General features: G+C 46.8%; 2 protein-coding genes across 3 annotated transcripts in view; one reads left to right on the top strand and one right to left on the bottom strand.

Annotated features, from left to right (window-relative positions):
• Nucleotides 1-1,269: 1,269 nt before the first annotated feature.
• On the bottom strand, nt 1,270-16,790 carry LOC143290336 (bifunctional apoptosis regulator-like). 2 transcript variants are annotated; one of them, XM_076599697.1, is made up of 8 exons: nt 16,570-16,790; nt 15,638-15,861; nt 13,839-14,034; nt 10,280-10,439; nt 8,283-8,431; nt 7,490-7,654; nt 3,959-4,158; nt 1,270-1,856 (listed from the first exon to the last, which is right to left on the bottom strand). In XM_076599697.1, the coding sequence occupies exons 1-8, from the start codon at nt 16,570-16,572 to the stop codon at nt 1,676-1,678; spliced, it is 1,278 nt and encodes a 425-aa protein (XP_076455812.1). In that variant the 5' UTR covers nt 16,573-16,790; the 3' UTR covers nt 1,270-1,675. The 2 variants fall into 2 exon arrangements, with proteins under 2 accessions (XP_076455812.1, XP_076455806.1); XM_076599691.1 differs by lacking the exon at nt 16,570-16,790 and adding an exon at nt 16,174-16,242.
• A 59-nt stretch (nt 16,791-16,849) lies between these two features.
• Nucleotides 16,850-18,567, top strand: part of LOC143290325 (poly(A)-specific ribonuclease PARN-like) — a 52,684-nt gene continuing 50,966 nt past the window's right edge. The window contains exon 1 of the mRNA XM_076599681.1: nt 16,850-16,918. Coding sequence (XP_076455796.1) covers nt 16,900-16,918 — 19 coding nt within the window. The 5' untranslated portion in view covers nt 16,850-16,899. The remainder of the gene's footprint in view (nt 16,919-18,567) is intronic.

Raw genomic sequence — 18,567 nt, 5'->3', positions numbered from 1 at the left:
TTCCCGATGGTCAGAACTTTGTGCTGGACACGTAAAGCTGGCTGAGCCCTGCAAGATCAAACTGCCCCCCATCTTGAGCTGTCCTCAAGCACTCGAGAAACTGCCCCCCATCTTGAGCTGTCCTCAAGCACTCATGAAACTGCCCCCCCCTCCCCCCCATCTTGAGCTGTCCTCAAGCACTCATGAAACTGCCCCCCCATCTTGAGCTGTCCTCAACAAACTGCCCCCCATCTTGAGTTGTCCTCAAGCACTCAAGAAATTGCCCCCCCCCCCCCCCATCTTGAGATGTCCTCAAGCAGTCATGAAACTGCCCCCATCTCGAGCTGTCCTCAAGCACTCATAAAACTGCCACCATCTTGAGATGTCCTCAAGCACTCATGAAACTGCCCCCATCTTGAGCTGTCCTCAAGCACTCACGAAATTGCCCCCATCTTGAGTTGTCCTCAAGCACTCAAGAAACTGCCCCCACCCCCACCCTGATATGTCCTCAAGCACTCATGAAACTGCCCCCCCCCACCCCCCTTCTTGAGTTGTCCTCAAGCACTCATGAAACTGCTCCCCATCTCGAGTTGTCCTCAAGCACTCATGAAACTGCTCCCCATCTCGAGTTGTCTTCAAGCACTCATGAAACTGCCCCCCCCCCCCCCATCTTGAGTTGTCCTCAAGCACTCAAGAAACTGCTCCCCATCTCGAGTTGTCCTCAAGCACTCATGAAACTGCTCCCCATCTCGAGTTGTCCTCAAGCACTCAAGAAACTGCCCCCCCTCTTGAGTTGTCCTCAAGCACTCATGAAACTGCCCCCCCCCCCCCCCCCTTGAGTTGTCCTCAAGCACTCAAGAAACTGCTCCCCATCTCGAGTTGTCCTCAAGCACTCATGAAACTGCCCCCCCCCCCCCATCTTGAGTTGTCCTCAAGCACTCAAGAAACTGCTCCCCATCTCGAGTTGTCCTCAAGCACTCAAGAAACTGCCCCCCATCTTGAGTTGTCCTCAAGCACTCATGAAACTGCTCCCCATCTCGAGTTGTCCTCAAGCACTCATGAAACTGACCCCCCCTCTTGAGTTGTCCTCAAGCACTCAAGAAACTGCCACCCCCCCCCCCCTCTTGAGTTGTCCTCAAGCAATCAAGAAACTGCCCCCCATCTTGAGTTGTCCTCAAGCACATATGAAACTGCCCCCCCCCCCCCCCCATCTTGAGTTGTCCTCAAGCACTCATGAAACTGCCCCCCCCCCCCCCCCCCCATCTTGAGTTGTCCTCAAGCACTCAAGAAACTGCCCCCCATCTCGAGTTGTCCTCAAGCACTCATGAAACTGCCCCATCTTGAGTTGTCCTCAAGCACTCATGAAACTGCCCCCCATCTTGAGTTGTCCTCAAGCACTCCTGCTCCCTGCATCCCTGTGCTGTGTTTCCATACCAATGACACCACTTAATACACAACAAGGAGTTTGTCCTTTGCAGGTACTTGCTCATCTCTTTTCACCACAGCTCAGCAGGGTCAATATCTTGTTATCACCTCTCATTTCTATGGGGCTATGTCCTTAATGAATAAATCATCTGCATCTGAATCATCTGCATCAGCAGGGTTAAAAAACATTTTTGGGGGTTAAATAAAAAAAAAGTCTCCAACTTCTGTAACTTGCGACCAAGCATTCCGTCCCAGTCCAAGCATAATGGTGTTACTGCCTAGGTCTGAAGCAGATGTTGTAGATCTCCCTGGTGAGCATCATGGGTGTGTAGTACAGGTTGTAGTACAGCAAGCCAGAGCAGATGAAAGAGGGCAGGATGGGCCAGGCACAGAAGAAGACCCCCAGCATCACCACCCTGGAGACCTGGTAGCCCAGGGCCTGCCTCCACTGCCTGCAAACACACACATGGGGGGTGGGGTGGGGGGGACAGTGGGGCTGACTCATTGCTCAGTCAGGGTCACAATGTCAAACATGCACACACACACACAGATACACACACACACACACACACACACTGACTCACAACACCAAGTGTAAACACAAACACACAGGTCCACAACACCAATCACACACTCATGGATTCACAACACCAAGCAAAAATACACTCATGGATTCACAACACCAAGCACACACACACATGGATTCACAATGCCAATTATGAACACACATATAGGCTCACATCACCAAGCACAAACACACATACATGGACTCAGCACCAAGTATGAACACACACACACACACACACACACACACACACACACTACACACATACACGACCACCACCATCATATCAAGTCATTCCTACACCCCCCACACAACCAACACATGCCCCCATCCCCCAATCCAATCATCCAGAACCCTCTTCCTCCACACTCTCCCACAACCCTGCTCCCCCCATTCCCCCCCCACCCCCAAACTCCCCCACCCCCACCTTCCTTCCCAAGACTCTCCCACAACCCTGCTCCCCCCATTTTCCCCCACCCCCCCACCCCCACCTTCCTTCCCAAGACTCTCCCACAACCCTGCTCCCCATAACCTCCCCCCCTCCCCCTCCCCAAACTTCACCCACACCTTCCCTTCTCCAGATTTTCCTCCAACCCTGACCCCCGACACCCCCCACCCATCTCCCCTCCACCCCTACCCTACCCCCACCCCCACCGCAAACTTCACCCACACATTCCCTGCTTCCAGATTTTCCCACACCCCTACTCCTCCCAACACTAACCTTCTCCCCCAACCTTCACCCCCATCTTCTCCCCCACCCCAACCTTCTCCCCCACCCCCCACCCCAACCTTCACCCACACCCTTCCTTGCCCAGATTCTGCCACACCCCCTCCAATCCCCCACCCCTATCTTCACCCACACCCTCACCCCAACCTTTGTCCGCTCTCCCCCACCCCAACCTTCGCACCTCCCCCCCCCCCCCCACACCCCAACCTTCACCCACAGCCGTGTTTCCCCCCTCACCCCTCAAAACCCCCACCTCCAGCGCCCCTTGACGTGTTTCCCCCCTCACCCCTCAAACCCCCACCTCCAGCGCCCCTTGACGTGTTTCCCCCCTCACCCCTCAAACCCCCACCTCCAGCGCCCATTGACGTGTTTCCCCCCTCACCCCTCAAACCCCCACCTCCAGCGCCCATTGACGTGTTTCCCCCCTCACCCCTCAAACCCCCACCTCCAGCGCCCCTTGACGTGTTCCCCCCTCACCCCTCAAACCCCCACCTCCAGTTGACGTGTTTCCCCCCTCACCCCTCAAACCCCCACCTCCAGCGCCCCTTGACGTCTTTCCCCCCTCACCCCTCAAACCCCCACCTCCAGCGCCCATTGACGTGTTTCCCCCCTCACCCCTCAAACCCCCACCTCCAGCGCCCATTGACGTCTTTCCCCCCTCACCCCTCAAACCCCCACCTCCAGCGCCCATTGACGTGTTTCCCCCCTCACCCCTCAAACCCCCACCTCCAGCGCCCATTGACGTGTTTCCCCCCTCACCCCTCAAACCCCCACCTCCAGCGCCTGTTGACGTGTTTCCCCCCTCACCCCTCCAAACCCCCACCTCCAGCGCCTGTTGACGTGTTTCCCCCCTCACCCCTCAAACCCCCACCTCCAGCGCCCGTTGACGTGTTTCCCCCCTCACCCCTCAAACCCCCACCTCCAGCGCCCATTGACGTGTTTCCCCCCTCACCCCTCAAAACCCCCACCTCCAGCGCCCATTGACGTGTTTCCCCCCTCACCCCTCAAAACCCCCACCTCCAGCGCCCGTTGACGTGTTTCCCCCCTCACCCCCCCAAACCCCCACCTCCAGCGCCCATTGACGTGTTTCCCCCCTCACCCCACCAAACCCCCACCTCCAGCACCCATTGACGTGTTTCCCCCCTCACCCCACCAAACCCCCACCTCCAGCACCCATTGACGTGTTTCCCCCCTCACCCCACCAAACCCCCACCTCCAGCGCCCGTTGACGTGTTTCCCCCCTCACCCCACCAAACCCCCACCTCCAGCGCCCGTTGACGATGCAGGAGGAGACGAAGTTGAGCTCAAGGACGGTGTGGAGGAGACAGTTGTACATGACCACCAGGTGGGTCAGGGTGTGGGCTGCACGCAGGGACCAGGCGAACAGGCCCATCATGCCGTAGGGAAACACCAGCATCATAGCCAGGAACATCACGTTCTGCTTCAACGACGGGCTCGGCAGCTGCCGGAAAAAAAAAAAAAAAAAAAACATTCAAAGAATTAACAAGAAAGGCAAGGCCTTCAAGACTCACTTGTGATACACTTAAAAAAATCCAAGCTTTTTATGTATAGAGTATAATTTCAAAATGTAATGTTTAAGATGAGAAAGAACCGTTTAAAGCAAATTAAGTCCCCTAGCATTAATTACTGAGTGATTTCCCTTTTTTTACTTCCTGCACCAAAACGTTTGCAAAATAAGTAAAACTTCCATGCTTAGCAAAAGAAGTTCCCGATTGAACAAAAAATGATAATAATGACTGCTCTTGTTGTTGGGTCAGAATATCAGATCAAAGTGCCAAGTTTAGAGAATACAAAAAATATAACAGTAAATGCAGTTTGCATATAATTAGGCTTCATTTTTTATTTTTTTGTGCCCATCCCAGAGGTGCAATATTGTTTTAAACAAGATGACTGGAAAGAACTGAATTTTCCTATTTTTATGCCTAATTTGGTGTCAACTGACAAAGTATCTGCAGAGAAAATGTCAATGTTAAAGTTTACCACGGACACACACACACACACACACACACACACAGACAACCGAACACCGGGTTAAAACACTTTGTTTACACAAGTGAGTCAAAATTTAGAAATGTCAAGTTAATTTGTTTTATTTTAATTCTATCATTTTTACACATGTTCACATGCCTTGAAAGGCCAGGATGTGCTTGCATGTGTGTGTCTACATCGTGTTTGGAGTGGGTGTGGTTTGTGGCTTTGTGATGTGTGTGTGTCTACATCGTGTATGGAGTGGGTGTGGTTTGTGGGTTTGTGATGTGTGTGTGTCTACATCGTGTATGGAGTGGGTGTGGTTTGTGGGTTTGTGATGTGTGTGTGTCTACATCGTGTATGGAGTGGGTGTGGTTTGTGGGTTTGTGATGTGTGTGTGTCTACATCGTGTATGGAGTGGGTGTGGTTTGTGATGTGTGTGTGTCTACATCTTGTATGGAGTGGGTGTGGTTTCTGGCTTTGTGATGTGTGTGTGTCTACATCGTGTATGGAGTGGGTGTGGTTTGTGGGTTTGTGATGTGTGTGTGTCTACATCGTGTATGGAGTGGGTGTGGTTTGTGATGTGTGTGTGTCTACATCTTGTATGGAGTGGGTGTGGTTTCTGGCTTTGTGATGTGTGTGTGTCTACATCGTGTATGGAGTGGGTGTGGTTTGTGGGTTTGTGATGTGTGTGTGTCTACATCGTGTATGGAGTGGGTGTGGTTTGTGATGTATGTGTGTCTACATCTTGTATGGAGTGGGTGTGGTTTGTGATGTGTGTGTGTCTACATCTTGTATGGAGTGGGTGTGGTTTGTGGGTCTGTGATGTGTGTGTGTCTACATCGTGTATGGAGTGGGTGTGGTTTGTGATGTGTGTGTGTCTACATCTTGTATGGAGTGGGTGTGGTTTGTGGGTCTGTGATGTGTGTGTCTACATCGTGTATGGAGTGGGTGTGGTTTGTGATGTGTGTGTGTCTACATCTTGTATGGAGTGGGTGTGGTTTGTGGGTCTGTGATGTGTGTGTGTCTACATCTTGTATGGAGTGGGTGTGGTTTGTGATGTGTGTGTGTCTACATCTTGTATGGAGTGGGTGTGGTTTGTGGGTCTGTGATGTGTGTGTGTCTACATCGTGTATGGAGTGGGTGTGGTTTGTGGGTTTGTGATGTGTGTGTGTCTACATCGTGTATGGAGTGGGTGTGGTTTGTGGGTTTGTGATGTGTGTGTGTCTACATCATGTATGGAGTGGGTGTGGTTTGTGATGTGTGTGTGTCTACATCGTGTATGGAGTGGGTGTGGTTTGTGGGTTTGTGATGTGTGTGTGTCTACATCATGTATGGAGTGGGTGTGGTTTGTGATGTGTGTGTGTCTACATCTTGTATGGAGTGGGTGTGGTTTGTGGGTTTGTGTTGGAGCAGGATGATTTGTGCGTGACGGTGTATTTGTGTGATTTTAGTTTGCATGCGTCTTTGCATTTTTCATTGTAAACACCCAGGGCTTTTGTATCACAAGACTGGGCGTACCAAATGTCCTTTCATATTATTACTATTATTCTTATTATTATTCTTAATTGGGCCATGACTCAAGTTTATTGTCTGTTGTGAAAATCGCTGTGACATATTTTTTTAAAAGTAGAATTATATGAAGCTGTGTAAATTAAGAAAGTATCTCAGTTAAAATTTTATCACACACACACACACACGCGCACACAGAAGAAGAAGAAGAAGAAGAAGAAGAAGAAGAAGAAAGAAAGAAAGAAAGAAAGAAGCAGCAGCAGCAGAAGAAGATTAAATACAGAAAAAAAGCGGAGAAGAAGGTAGGAGAAGGAGGAGAAAAAGAAGGAGTAGCAACAGCAACAGCAGCAGCACAGTGACACACATAAATATAAATACTCCCAACTTCTGCTCCAGAACACATAGCAACACTAAGGAAAAACTGTCAATATTGTAGGTTATGAAATAAACACAAGTGGAAACAACACAAACAAAAGCAAGCGAAAATACTGCTAGTGCCACAAAAAAATAAAATAAAATAAACACGACCAAAAAAACAAACCATAATTTAGGGATCGTCACATTTATTCAACAATATCCTGCTCACTGAAATCTTTGTCTTCAGTGTCTGAGTTGAAGAGAACCAGCACAGCTTCCTCCGCCATCTTGTCACTGACTTCAGCCTGGCTTTCACTTGATGAACATGAACGTAAGGTGGAAGTCACTGCTGGTTTGTCACTTGCACTGTCGTCTGCTGCAGCACACAGTCCAGCCTTACGAAATCTATTGATGATAGTGGACTGCTTTACTTTTCTCCACGCTGTCAGGATCCAATGACAGACTTCAGCAAAGCTTGCTCGTCATAAACAGCCAGTTTTGGTGAAGAGCTTTTCACCACTTGTCATCCAGGTTTCCCACTCGACATGTTAAATCCTCAAATAAACCACATTATTGTATAAGCCGCAGAGGTTGAAGCTGGGAGAAAAAGTCGCGGCTTATAGACTGAACTTTACGGGAAGTAAGCAGGTAAGTATGTTGGTAAGTAAGTGAGTCAGTCAGCAGGTAAGTCAGTAGGTAAGTCAGTGAGTCAATAGGTAAATATAGTGGGCAGTACTAAGCAAGTCAAAGTAGGTCCGGGGGTTGGGGTGACTTTGTCACTCACTGTGGAAGCGAACTGCAGCTCCTCGTCCCAGTGGCAGTAAGTAAGTTAAGTAAGTAGATAAGTAAGTAGGTAAGTCAGTCAGTCAGTCAGCAGATAAATCAGTAAGTCAATAAGTCAGTTAAGGTAGGTCGGGGAGGTTGGGGTGACTGACCGTGGAAGCGAACTGCAGCTCCTCGTCCCAGTGGCGGGGCACGGTGGTGTGCAGGAAGGGCAGGAAGATGTCCTCGTAGTGAAACAGCCACAGGTACACCGCAGTCAGGCGGGGGATGTCCTTCAGCCCCTGGGACAGGTACAGGCAGCGACCCGGGTACAGCGCCTGCACGTAGTAATAATAATGAACGATAATAATAATAATAATAATAATGATAGTATGTATATAGTGCTGAATCTTGTGCAGAGACAAGTCAAAGCGCTCTCACACCAGTCATTCACATGCATGCATAACTCTAAAACTGAAGAAACTGAAGACAAGGAAGAGGCAGGGGAGGGAGACTATCTTGTGAAGAGGTGGGTTTTAAGGCCAGACTTGAAAGAGCTGAGTGCGGAGACCTGACAAAGCGAAAGATGGAGTTCATTCCAAATGCAAGGTCCAGAGACAGAGAAAGAACAGCGTCCAACAGTGGAGAGTTCAAATCTGGGTATGCGTAAACAGAGTGGATCCGAAGCCGATTGTAGAGAGCAAGATACATAGTATGTTCAGCATGCTAATCCTAACAAATGCAATGTAAAGTTTATTGCTTATAACAACAGTAATGCAGTGCCTTGTTTCTAAAAACCTGTGATTACAGTGCACAGCCCAGTATCTCACAACTATGACACAAAGTACATTGCTGTATTCATCACAACATCCTGCTACGGCAACTGTGAGACACGAAGTATGCCACTTCTAATCATTTCAAGTCTTATGCCGCACAGAGAAAGAGCTTTGTAACACTCTAACATACCCTGTACTCCCACATGGTTTGGGGCATCCTGAGCCCTGACTCCCTCAGAGAGCTGACCGCCAGTTCAAAGGCGCTGCGATGGCCCCCTTCTGTGATGTTCAACAGTTCCATCAGCTTCAGTGCTTCCATCCGCAGCAGTACCCTCCCATCTGCCAACAATGACAATCAGCACAAAACAGTTCATCACACACAGCACCCTCCCATCTGCCAACAATGACAATCAGCACAAAACAGTTCATCACACACAGCACCCTCCCATCTGCCAACAATGACAATCAGCACAAAACAGTTCATTACACACAGCACCCTCCCATCTGCCAACAATGACAATCAGCACAAAACAGTTCATCACACACAGCACCCTCCCATCTGCCAACAATGACAATCAGCACAAAACAGTTCATTACACACAGCACCCTCCCATCTGCCAACAATGACAATCAGCACAAAGCATTCATCACACACAGCACCTCCCATCTGCCAACAATGACAATCAGCACAAAACAGTTCATCACACACAACACCCCCCATCTGTCAACAATGACAATCAGCACAAAACAGTTCATCACACACAGCACCCTCCCATCTGCCAACAATGACAATCAGCACAAAACAGTTCATCACACACGCACCCTCCCATCTGCCAACAATGACAATCAGCACAAAACAGTTCATCACACACAGCACCCTCCCATCTGCCAACAATGACAATCAGCACAAAACAGTTCATCACACACAGCACCCTCCCATCTGCCAACAATGACAATCAGCACAAAACAGTTCATCACACACACAGGAGGCAGGTGGCCGAGTGGTCAAGATGCTCATCTGCCATTATACTGTCTGTCGGGGTCTGGGTTTGATTCTCACTCTGGGCCCTTTCTCAAGTGTGACTGGAAATATCAAACTGAGTGTCTCGTCTTTCATAGGAGATGATAAAGCATGCTGTTGCATGTACACAACCATATGTTTCTCAAAGAGATCATTATTGTGACTTGACTTCTGTTTGATATGGAAAAGGAGTTTAAATTTCCAGCATGTTTTACACACACCTAGTGCAGCCTTTAAAGACGTGACAAATGCGTCAGGTTGATGGGAAGGAATGGCATCTGCTCCTTTCTTCTTATTTCAAGGCCAAGGCTAACAATCAATCATGGATCAGTCTGCACACTCTGACACTTACGTTAAACTGAAACTGAAACTGAGGGCTGGCAGAATCAGTGTCTTATCACTGTTATCTGATCATGGAGGAAAACCAAACAAGGCAACCTGACATTCACAAGCATTGTGCAAAAATATAAATCCAAGGGATTGCTAACATCTAGCAGCCCAGAAAGAAACACAGAAGTTGGCAAATCAAGTATTTACTCCATTTGAATTCACTTATTTGTTTACCTGGTTTATTCAGTTTATGTCAATTCTAGTTTCACGTTCTATAATTATACAAACATTCTCTTTCAGCATTTGGTGTGCTCTCAAACCCTGACTGGCATGTCGGGTCCATGTGAAGTTCAGGCGTCTACTCCCCGACATCCACCAGTCCTTGCAACTGACAGGAAAAAAACAACAGCTGAAAACTGAAGTGAAGTGCAGAAAGACAAGCTGTCCAGAGATCAATCATCCACATGACAGCTGCAACAGTCGGGTGGTTAAAGCGCTGGACTTTCAATCTGTGGATCCCGGGGTTGAATCCCAGTCTGGTGGGTAAAATGTGCAGATTTATCTGATCTCCCAGGTCAACAGATGTGCAGACCTGTTAGTGCCTGAACCCACTTCATGAGCACACGTATGCAGAAGATCAAATACACCCGTTAAAGATCCCATAATCCATGTCAGCGTTTGGTGGTTTACGGTAACAAGAACATACCCAGCATGCCCCCAAAACGGAGTATGGCTGCCTACATGGTGGGTGTCATACACGTAAAAGCCCACTCGTGTATACGAGTGAATGTAGGAGTCACAGTCCAGGAATGATGAAGACAAAGAAGACTACTCACCCACATCGTACTGCTCAGCAAACTCGCTGTAGTGGCGAGCCCAGCCCAAGGAGACCAGCCAGTCAGCCACATCCAGAGATTTCCATGTGGCAACTGGCATGTCTGCTCTTGTCTTGATCTCGCTGCTACTGCTGCTCCCATTCATGAAAAGGTATACCACCTGTTGGCAACATAAACCTTGTGTTCTTATCAGTATTTTTTTTTCTTTTTTTGTCATGTTCTTCTTTTTTCCCCTTAATGAACACTTTAACATTTTCATTATACAAATACATACATGTATACAACCAAGAACAAGAATAACACCAACAAAAGCTTGACAGCCTTCCATGTGGGATAAATGACAGGCTGATGACCCTGTGTCTGAAACTGTCCAAGGATCGCTTCTCCACAGTCATCAGCTGCTATGCCTCGACAATGACCAACCCTGATGACATCAAAGAATCTTTCTATGAGGAGCTCAGCCGCACCATTTCAGCGGTAGACAGAAAGGACAGGCTGATCATCCTTGGGGATTTCAATGCCCGCGTCGGCGTGGACTTCTCCTCATGGCCAAAAGTCCTAGGACAGCACGGCACTGGCAAGTGCAACTCCAACGGACTGCTTTTGCCTCTCGCTCTGCATGTAGCATGGACTGACCATCACCAACACCCTCTTCCAACAAGCAGACAAGTACAAGAACACATGGATGCACCCCCGCTCCAAGCAATGGAACATGCTGGACTATGTGATTGTCCGGCAGAGGGACAGAGGTGATGTTTCCATTACACGCTGCATGAGAGGAGCAGTCTGTTGGTCGGACCATCGCCTGGTATGCAGCAAGATGAACATCAGACTTGCACGCAAGCTATAACCAGTCAGGCAGAAACCCCCAGGAAGTTGAACATCCACCGCCTCCCTATCACCTAGGATGTGCTGCAGCAGCAAATCCAAGTAGTTCTCCAAGAAATTCCTGCATCGACTGATGTAGAAGAGGTATGGAGCACCTTTAGAGATGCTGTGTACACAGCAGCAGCTGACACTCGGCTTTGTACTGAGGAGCCACAAAGACTGGTTTGATGAGGACGAGTTCCTGAACACACTGCATATATATGGCATCAGGATCACATTTCCGATAAAGACTGCCAGAGGAAGGAGAACCAGTTCTTGTAAACCAAGCAACTCGTACAGAAGAGGCTGCGTGAGATGAAGAACACCTGGTGGGAGAGAAAGTCCAAAGAGCTTCAGTCCGCTGCTGATGCTCACGACACGAAGACCTTTTATGATGGTCTCCGAGCTGTGTATGGGCCGTGAGTCACAGGATCAACCCCTGTCTGAGCCTTGGACCAGACCACCCTCCTGACAGACAAGAAAGACATCCTTGCCCGCTGGGCAGAGCACTTCAACACCCTCCTCAACAGGGACTCGTCCGTGTCTGACGAGGCAATTGCAGCCCTCCCACAGCTACCAGTCAATGACTCGCTAGCTGCCCCTCCCACCAAGGCCGAGACCCGGAAGGCCCTGAAGCTGACAACGTCAGGAAAAGCACCAGGAGCGGATGGAATCCAGGCTGACATCTACAAATATGGTGGCGAGGTGCTGACAGACAAGCTGACCGCCCTGTTCCGGTCTATCTGGGAGAGAGGGGAGGTCCCCCAGGATTTCAAGGATGCTTCTATTGTCCACATTTACAAATGGAAGGGAGACAAAACATCCTGCGATAACCACCATGGAATCACTCTTCTCTGCATCGCCGGCAAGATCTTCGCCCACATCATACTGAGCAGACTGGCTAACCATGTCTCCAACACAGTCATTCCTGAAGCACAGTGCAGCTTCCGCTCAGGCATGGGAACAGATCCTCCTAAAGTTCGGCTGCCCAGAGAACCTAATCCAGCTGATTGCATCATTCCACGATGGCATGCAAGCAAGAGTACAGGAAAATACTGACATGTCAGATCCGTTCCCTATGGTAAATGGAGTGAAGCAGGGCTGCGTCCTGGCACCCACACTGTTCTCCATTCTCTTCTCTGCCATGGTGATTGATGCCTTCCAAGACTGACCGGGGCATCTACATCCAGTTTCGCACAGATGGCAAACTTTTCAACTTGTGGCGACTCTATGCCAGGTCCAGGGTGTTTGACGCACTGTTGAGAGAGTTCCTCTTCGCTGATGACTGTGCGCTTGCTGCACACACCCATGAGGACATGCAGTTCATTATGGACAGGTTCTCAACCTCCTGCAGGCGCTTTGGACTCTCCATCAGCCTCAGCAAGACCGAGTCCATGTACCAACCAGCTAGCTCACAGAACGCCAGTGCCTCCCCCCCACCTGCAATCAAGATGGATGACACAGAGATCAAGTCAGTCGACAAGTTTTGCTACATGGGCAGCACCCTATGCAGCAATGGAGCCCTTGATGCAGAAGTGACGCTGCACATCGCCAAGGCTAGCTCCGCCTTTGGCAGACTCAACAACAGGCTGTGGAACAACAAAGGCATCAGGCTCAGCACCAAAATCAAAACCTACAGAGCTGTTGCGCTGACCACCTTGTTGTACTGCTGTGAAACATGGATGATGTATCGCTGTCACATTCAACAACTTGAGCAGTTTCACCAGAGATGCCTACGAAAGATCCTTGTCATAAAGTGGCAAGACAGGGTCTCCAACCTCCAGGTCCTTGAGAGGAGCGGCCTGCCCAGCATCGAAAGCCTGCTGATCCAGTGCCAGCTATGCTGGACAGGACATGTTGTCCACATGACAGACAGCAGGATCCCGAAGATACTTTTGCATGGCCAGCTGAAGGAAGGCCACCGTGAACTTGGAAGACCCTGCAAGCGCTTCAAGGACACCTTAAAGACAAACCTCAAAGCCTGTGACATAGACATCACTTCCTGGGAAACTGATGCCCTTGACCGCTCTCACTGGAGAGTGCTGTGCTCAAGTGGCATAAAGACGTTTGAAAACAAGAGAACACTGGCCATTAAGGAGAAGTATGAGCGAAGGAAGCAGGGCTCAACTTGTGGAGACGTTTTCCCTTGCAACACCTGTGGGAAGTGCTGCGCATCCAGAATCAGCATCTTCTCCCATATGAGGACACACATCGACAGATAAGCCTGCCTGCCTACTCATCTGTCGGTCTGACGGGAGACTCCATCAAAGTTGTGACTGAAAACCAAAGAAACAATAAGCTTAACATTTTAAGTAATGGAAAAATTAACAAAAAGCCCCAGCTGTACTTGAAAACCATCACACAATAAATTGTGGAGCAAAAAAATAACAAAAAAACCACCCAACTGACCCTACTACAACAATTATCAAATAGCCACAGTTGTTACTGAAAACCATCAAACAATAAAACTTCTTTTTTGAAATTTTTTTATTTTATATAAATTATAATGAAACAAGTATTAAAAAAGAAAACAGAAAGACAAAAACAGCCCTCTGTCTGCGTGTCTGTCTATGTGTCTATCTGTGTGTGTGTGTGTGTGTGTGTGTGTGTGTGTGTGTGTGTGTGTGTGTGTGTCAATGCAGAGACAGTTTCAAGACAGGAAAAAAGGACAGCAGAAGAGGGAATGACTTACCAAAACTGCCGTTATGGCCACTGTCATACCAGAACAGAAAAACATCCTTTCCCGATGCTGCAGTCTTGATGTCCTTTGTTGCTTCATTTCCATCTCAAATTTTTCCAGGTTACCTTTGTAGTTGAAGGCCTCGTTTGCCTCCATCTCCCTGCGGCGCTCAGCACTTCTCTCTCCGTGCAACCGCTCCACAACATTCCTGAAAACAAAGAAACACACAGCAGATTTTGGTTTTCTTCACTCAATAACAGTCCAGAAAATAAATAAAGAAATAATAAATTATCATATCATCGTATCTACAAACAATGATATATACATCTATCTACCTATCTATATTAGTATATATATTATATGTACATATGTACTATACTATGAATATGCAAAACAGAAGTGATCCAAGAACAGATCCTTGAGGAACTCCACTTTGAATTGCTTCAGTGGAAGAAGTGTTACCACTGGTCAACACATGTTGTGTTCTACCTGGAAGAAATGATTTAAAAAAGGACAGTGTGGTGAGGTCTCTGAGATACAATGTGAGTTTTTTAAGTAATATGTTGTGGTCAACAAGTTTCAGTTTCAGTAGCTCAAGGAGGCGTCACTGCGTTCGGACAAATCCATATACGCTACACCACATCTGCCAAGCAGATGCCTGACCAGCAGTGCAACCCAACGCGCTTAGTCAGGCCTTGAGAAAAAAAAAAAAGGTGAATAAATAATAGATACGCTTACATAAATAAATAAATCAATCTTGTGGTCAACAAGACAAAAAGCTTTCTTTAACTCAAGAAAAACAGCACCTATGATTGCACTGCGGTTGATGCCAGACAATCATGAATCACACAAATGGACTAACGCTGTTTGACATGAATGACGATGTAGGAAACCCGACTGCAAAGGATGGAAGAGTTTCAAGATACTGCATGAGATGTTTGTGAACATGCCTTTCAAGTGGTTTTGATAAAACTGACAGAAGTGAAATGGGTCTAAAGTTGTTCACATCCGACATGTCTTATGACTTCAGTAATGGGACAACTTTTGCTGTCTTAAGAGCCTGGGGAATGACATCCTGCTCGATGCACATGTTGTTAATGAATGCAGCAACGATGTAAGGGAGTGTGAGTTTCAATAGAGAGGCACTAATTCCATCAGGTCCAATAGACTTTTTGTTTCTTACACTGGAAATGAGCGTACCAACTTCGCGGAGAGAGACAAGACAAGACAAATTCTTTATTATTGAGGATAATAGATAACCACTAGCATGCTTTTTTTCATCCAGTCACCACCCTGAAACAGGGTCTACACGACACAAACTACATTGTATATGTCATTGCATGCACTACACAATGCTGCTTAAGTCATAGAATGTGAATACTGTACTACATAAAGGCATAAGCATGGTAAAGATAACACAGACACACACACACACACACACACACAGAGGCACAAGCATGGTATTAATAATCAACATAAAAAAACAAAAAACAGCACACACACACACACTCTCTCCCTCTCTTGCACATGCACACTTACACCACACACATAAGCATACATTGTGTATGTTAACAAATACTATACTAATGTGAATATAAAACAGTAAGTCTAATAAAAATACACATACTGACATCGCAATAACAGGAGGGGGTGTGTGTGCGAGAGATAGAGAGGGGGAGAGAGAGAGAGAGAGAGAGAGAGAGAGAGAGAGAGAGAGAGAGAGAGAGTTATTATATATACTATTGTAACACACACACACACACACATATCCACAACATTTAAACAGCTTTTCAAACAGTCCAGAGCCGAACCTCAGCATTGTGTTGATCTGTGGAGATCCCAGCCACTTCTGGCGGCAGGTCGGACACTCCTGCCTCCTGGGTTGGCTGGAGAGGTACCAGCCAGCCAGACACCCCCGACACACGGTGTGACCACAGTTCAAGGTGGTGGGGTCCAACAGCAGCAAGAGACACACCGGACAGACAAACTCCTCTTCAGAGTCATTTTGCTGATGCACCTCCATTCTGCTTGTATTCTGTGAACATAGCAAATGCAATTAAATTTGTATTATATATATGATTTATATGTATAGAGAAATATATATGTAAGTCTGGAACTACCATGGGCACAACTATCATGTATGACCCAAACAGTGGCCAATACCTTTACCGGATGCTGGAAAAACACATGTTAGAAAATGGTACCGATATTCGTTTGATTTTCAAAGGGTCATGCTCTTCCTTTCATGAAAGACTTACGGTTAATCCCTCTCTCTCTTTTTCTTTCTGTGAGGCGCTCAATGGTATGATGGCCTTTTCCCTGGTTTTTGAGGTACTCTTTCATTTACCTTTCTTAGCATTTAAGATTTTCAAAGATGAAGACCGGCCGTGGATGTTGACCTGCCAGCATGTGTCAGCTCGATCACTTCCCTTAACACCTGCATGTCGGGACTTTATAACAATGTTAACTTTTTAATCTGATAGTTGGACACTGCCTCATGCCACTCTGAACTCCCCAACGTAGTCTATTTTTGTTGAATGATTTTGTATTTTCAAAAAAAGCATTTTATCATTCTGCACACACAAAAAGCATTATATCATTCTGCATACACGGAAGTTTCAGAAATCGAAACTAAACAATCTTCCATCTTGTAGAACTTTGTGTTGTTGCAGGGTTGCTTAGAAGAAAAAACATTTGGAACAAAACAAAGCACATTTCACAGACAACAATTTACGTGAATTACCATGCGGATATGTAGATAAGACTTGTGACTATGATGATAAACTATGAGCAGTTCGTTGTGGAGAAACCTAGTAATTCATGAAGAAATACTGTGTCTTCGCGTCATGTGCGACAAACCCACTTGCCAATAGTTTGTTCTCGCTTACAACAATAAAAATAATTATTTGTTTCATTCTCAGAACGCATAAGTTTGTTCTGTCACCATCCATCCACAAGAACAATAGCAAATAAAAGTAATCTATTATGTTTTAATCAATTACACAGTTTTAGCAGAAAAATTTGACCGAGTTCCGGTATTTTGTCATGTTTGTAGCGGTCTCAAGCGGCAAGTATGGAGATCGTAAAGAGTAGTAAGTGTGAACTTAATATTAAATAACGGAAAATGAAAATTAGATCGATCGACCAAGCAGTATTTCAGACCGGTGACGAGTTTAAGAAGGATTGTGTAAAACATTACAAGACCATAGACAATGTCTGGATGACGATATGGGAATAGCGCAGCCACTTGTCCGGTTTCATTTCCGCAGTCTCAACAGACATTTTTAGACTTGACTACTTTTGGTTTCAGTTCTTTGTTCACCCTTGATCTGTCAAAACATAGTCCTTTTATTTCATTAATAATCTTCTGGTCGTCGTTTTAACAGATTAAATTACAGTGAAAAATTTCTTTTGTCTTTAAAATCTATTTTAATAATCTTGTCCCAAGACTAATTAGCCAAGTGAGACTGCTGTCTGCTCGAACATCCTGCCCCCTTCCTTCCACGGAGTGCCCACACTCATTCATTGATTATTCTGTCACTAGTTGTGGGGTATGCAGGAAGAAGCACTAATCGTATCCCTTTAAGATATTTTTTTTGCGGTATGTAGGTTAGATCACTCCAGTTAGCGAGGCGCTTCTCGGGAGTAGACCCCGACCGCCACAGTTCATGGCCATCGTCCACCTCCCACGTGTCATTTACCCTTACTTTGATCCATGATCCCAACATTAAGAATTCAGAAGATTACTTGACAGCTTGGATGATTCAAGCAACTAAAAAGTCAGTTGTTATCATCTGGTAGCCACTGTGACACCCTTGACATATAAGTGCCAGTAGTGCCAGTGCCTCTATAATTGTCTGAGGTAATGCATTCCAGTCCCGAATTGTTTTTGGAAGAAACCTGTTTGTCTGCATTGTGTCCAACAGTAGATCTGGGACAGCTGGTTTTGGGTGGCTGGTCATTGTCACATTTTGTCGTGCTGCAGTTCATACAGCATGGTCAGTTTTGCTGTTTGCTGTCACTGTTGGAGAGTGAGCCATTTGAGCTGATCAGTCATGGCGGAGACACTTGATGTGTTCCTATGGCACCCAATTACAGTTCTTGCTGCATGATGTTTTGTTTTGGTATGGATCCCAGATTGATGATGAGAATTCAAGTACTGGACTGACAGATCACTTGAATGCCAGTTCCCTTGAATGCCAGAGCTGATTTCCAAGTTCCTTATCAAGGAGTTTAAGGTTTTCTTGACCTTGAAACAGATGGACACAATAGCGGAGTGGTTACTGTGTTGGACTTTCAATCTGAGAGTCCTGGGTTTGAATCTTGGTAACAGTGCCTGGTGGGTAAAGTGTAGAGATTTTTTCCGATCTCCAAGATTAACATATGTGCAGACCTGCTAAGGCCTGAACCCCCTTCGTGTGTATCTGCAAGCAGAAGATCAAATATACACGTTAATGATCCTGTAATCCATGTCAGTGTTCAATGGGTAATGAAAACAATAACATACCCAGCATACACACCCCTGAAAACAGAGTATAGCTGCCTACTTGGCAGAGTAAATAAACAAAACGGTCATACATGTAAAATGCTACATGTCTGACTGAGTGTGTATTTGTGCATGCCTGAAATCTGATTGAATGACACAAGAAACGAATGATGAGTGCCCAATGGCAGCCGTCATTCAGCTCTATCCAGGTAGGCAGTCTGTTGTGCAGATGACCCCTAGTTTGTATAGTGTGTA

The sequence above is a fragment of the Babylonia areolata genome, chromosome 1, assembly GCF_041734735.1.
Source record: "Babylonia areolata isolate BAREFJ2019XMU chromosome 1, ASM4173473v1, whole genome shotgun sequence".
NCBI lineage: Eukaryota > Metazoa > Mollusca > Gastropoda > Neogastropoda > Buccinidae > Babylonia > Babylonia areolata.
This window is presented reverse-complemented; position numbering and strand designations above follow the sequence as displayed.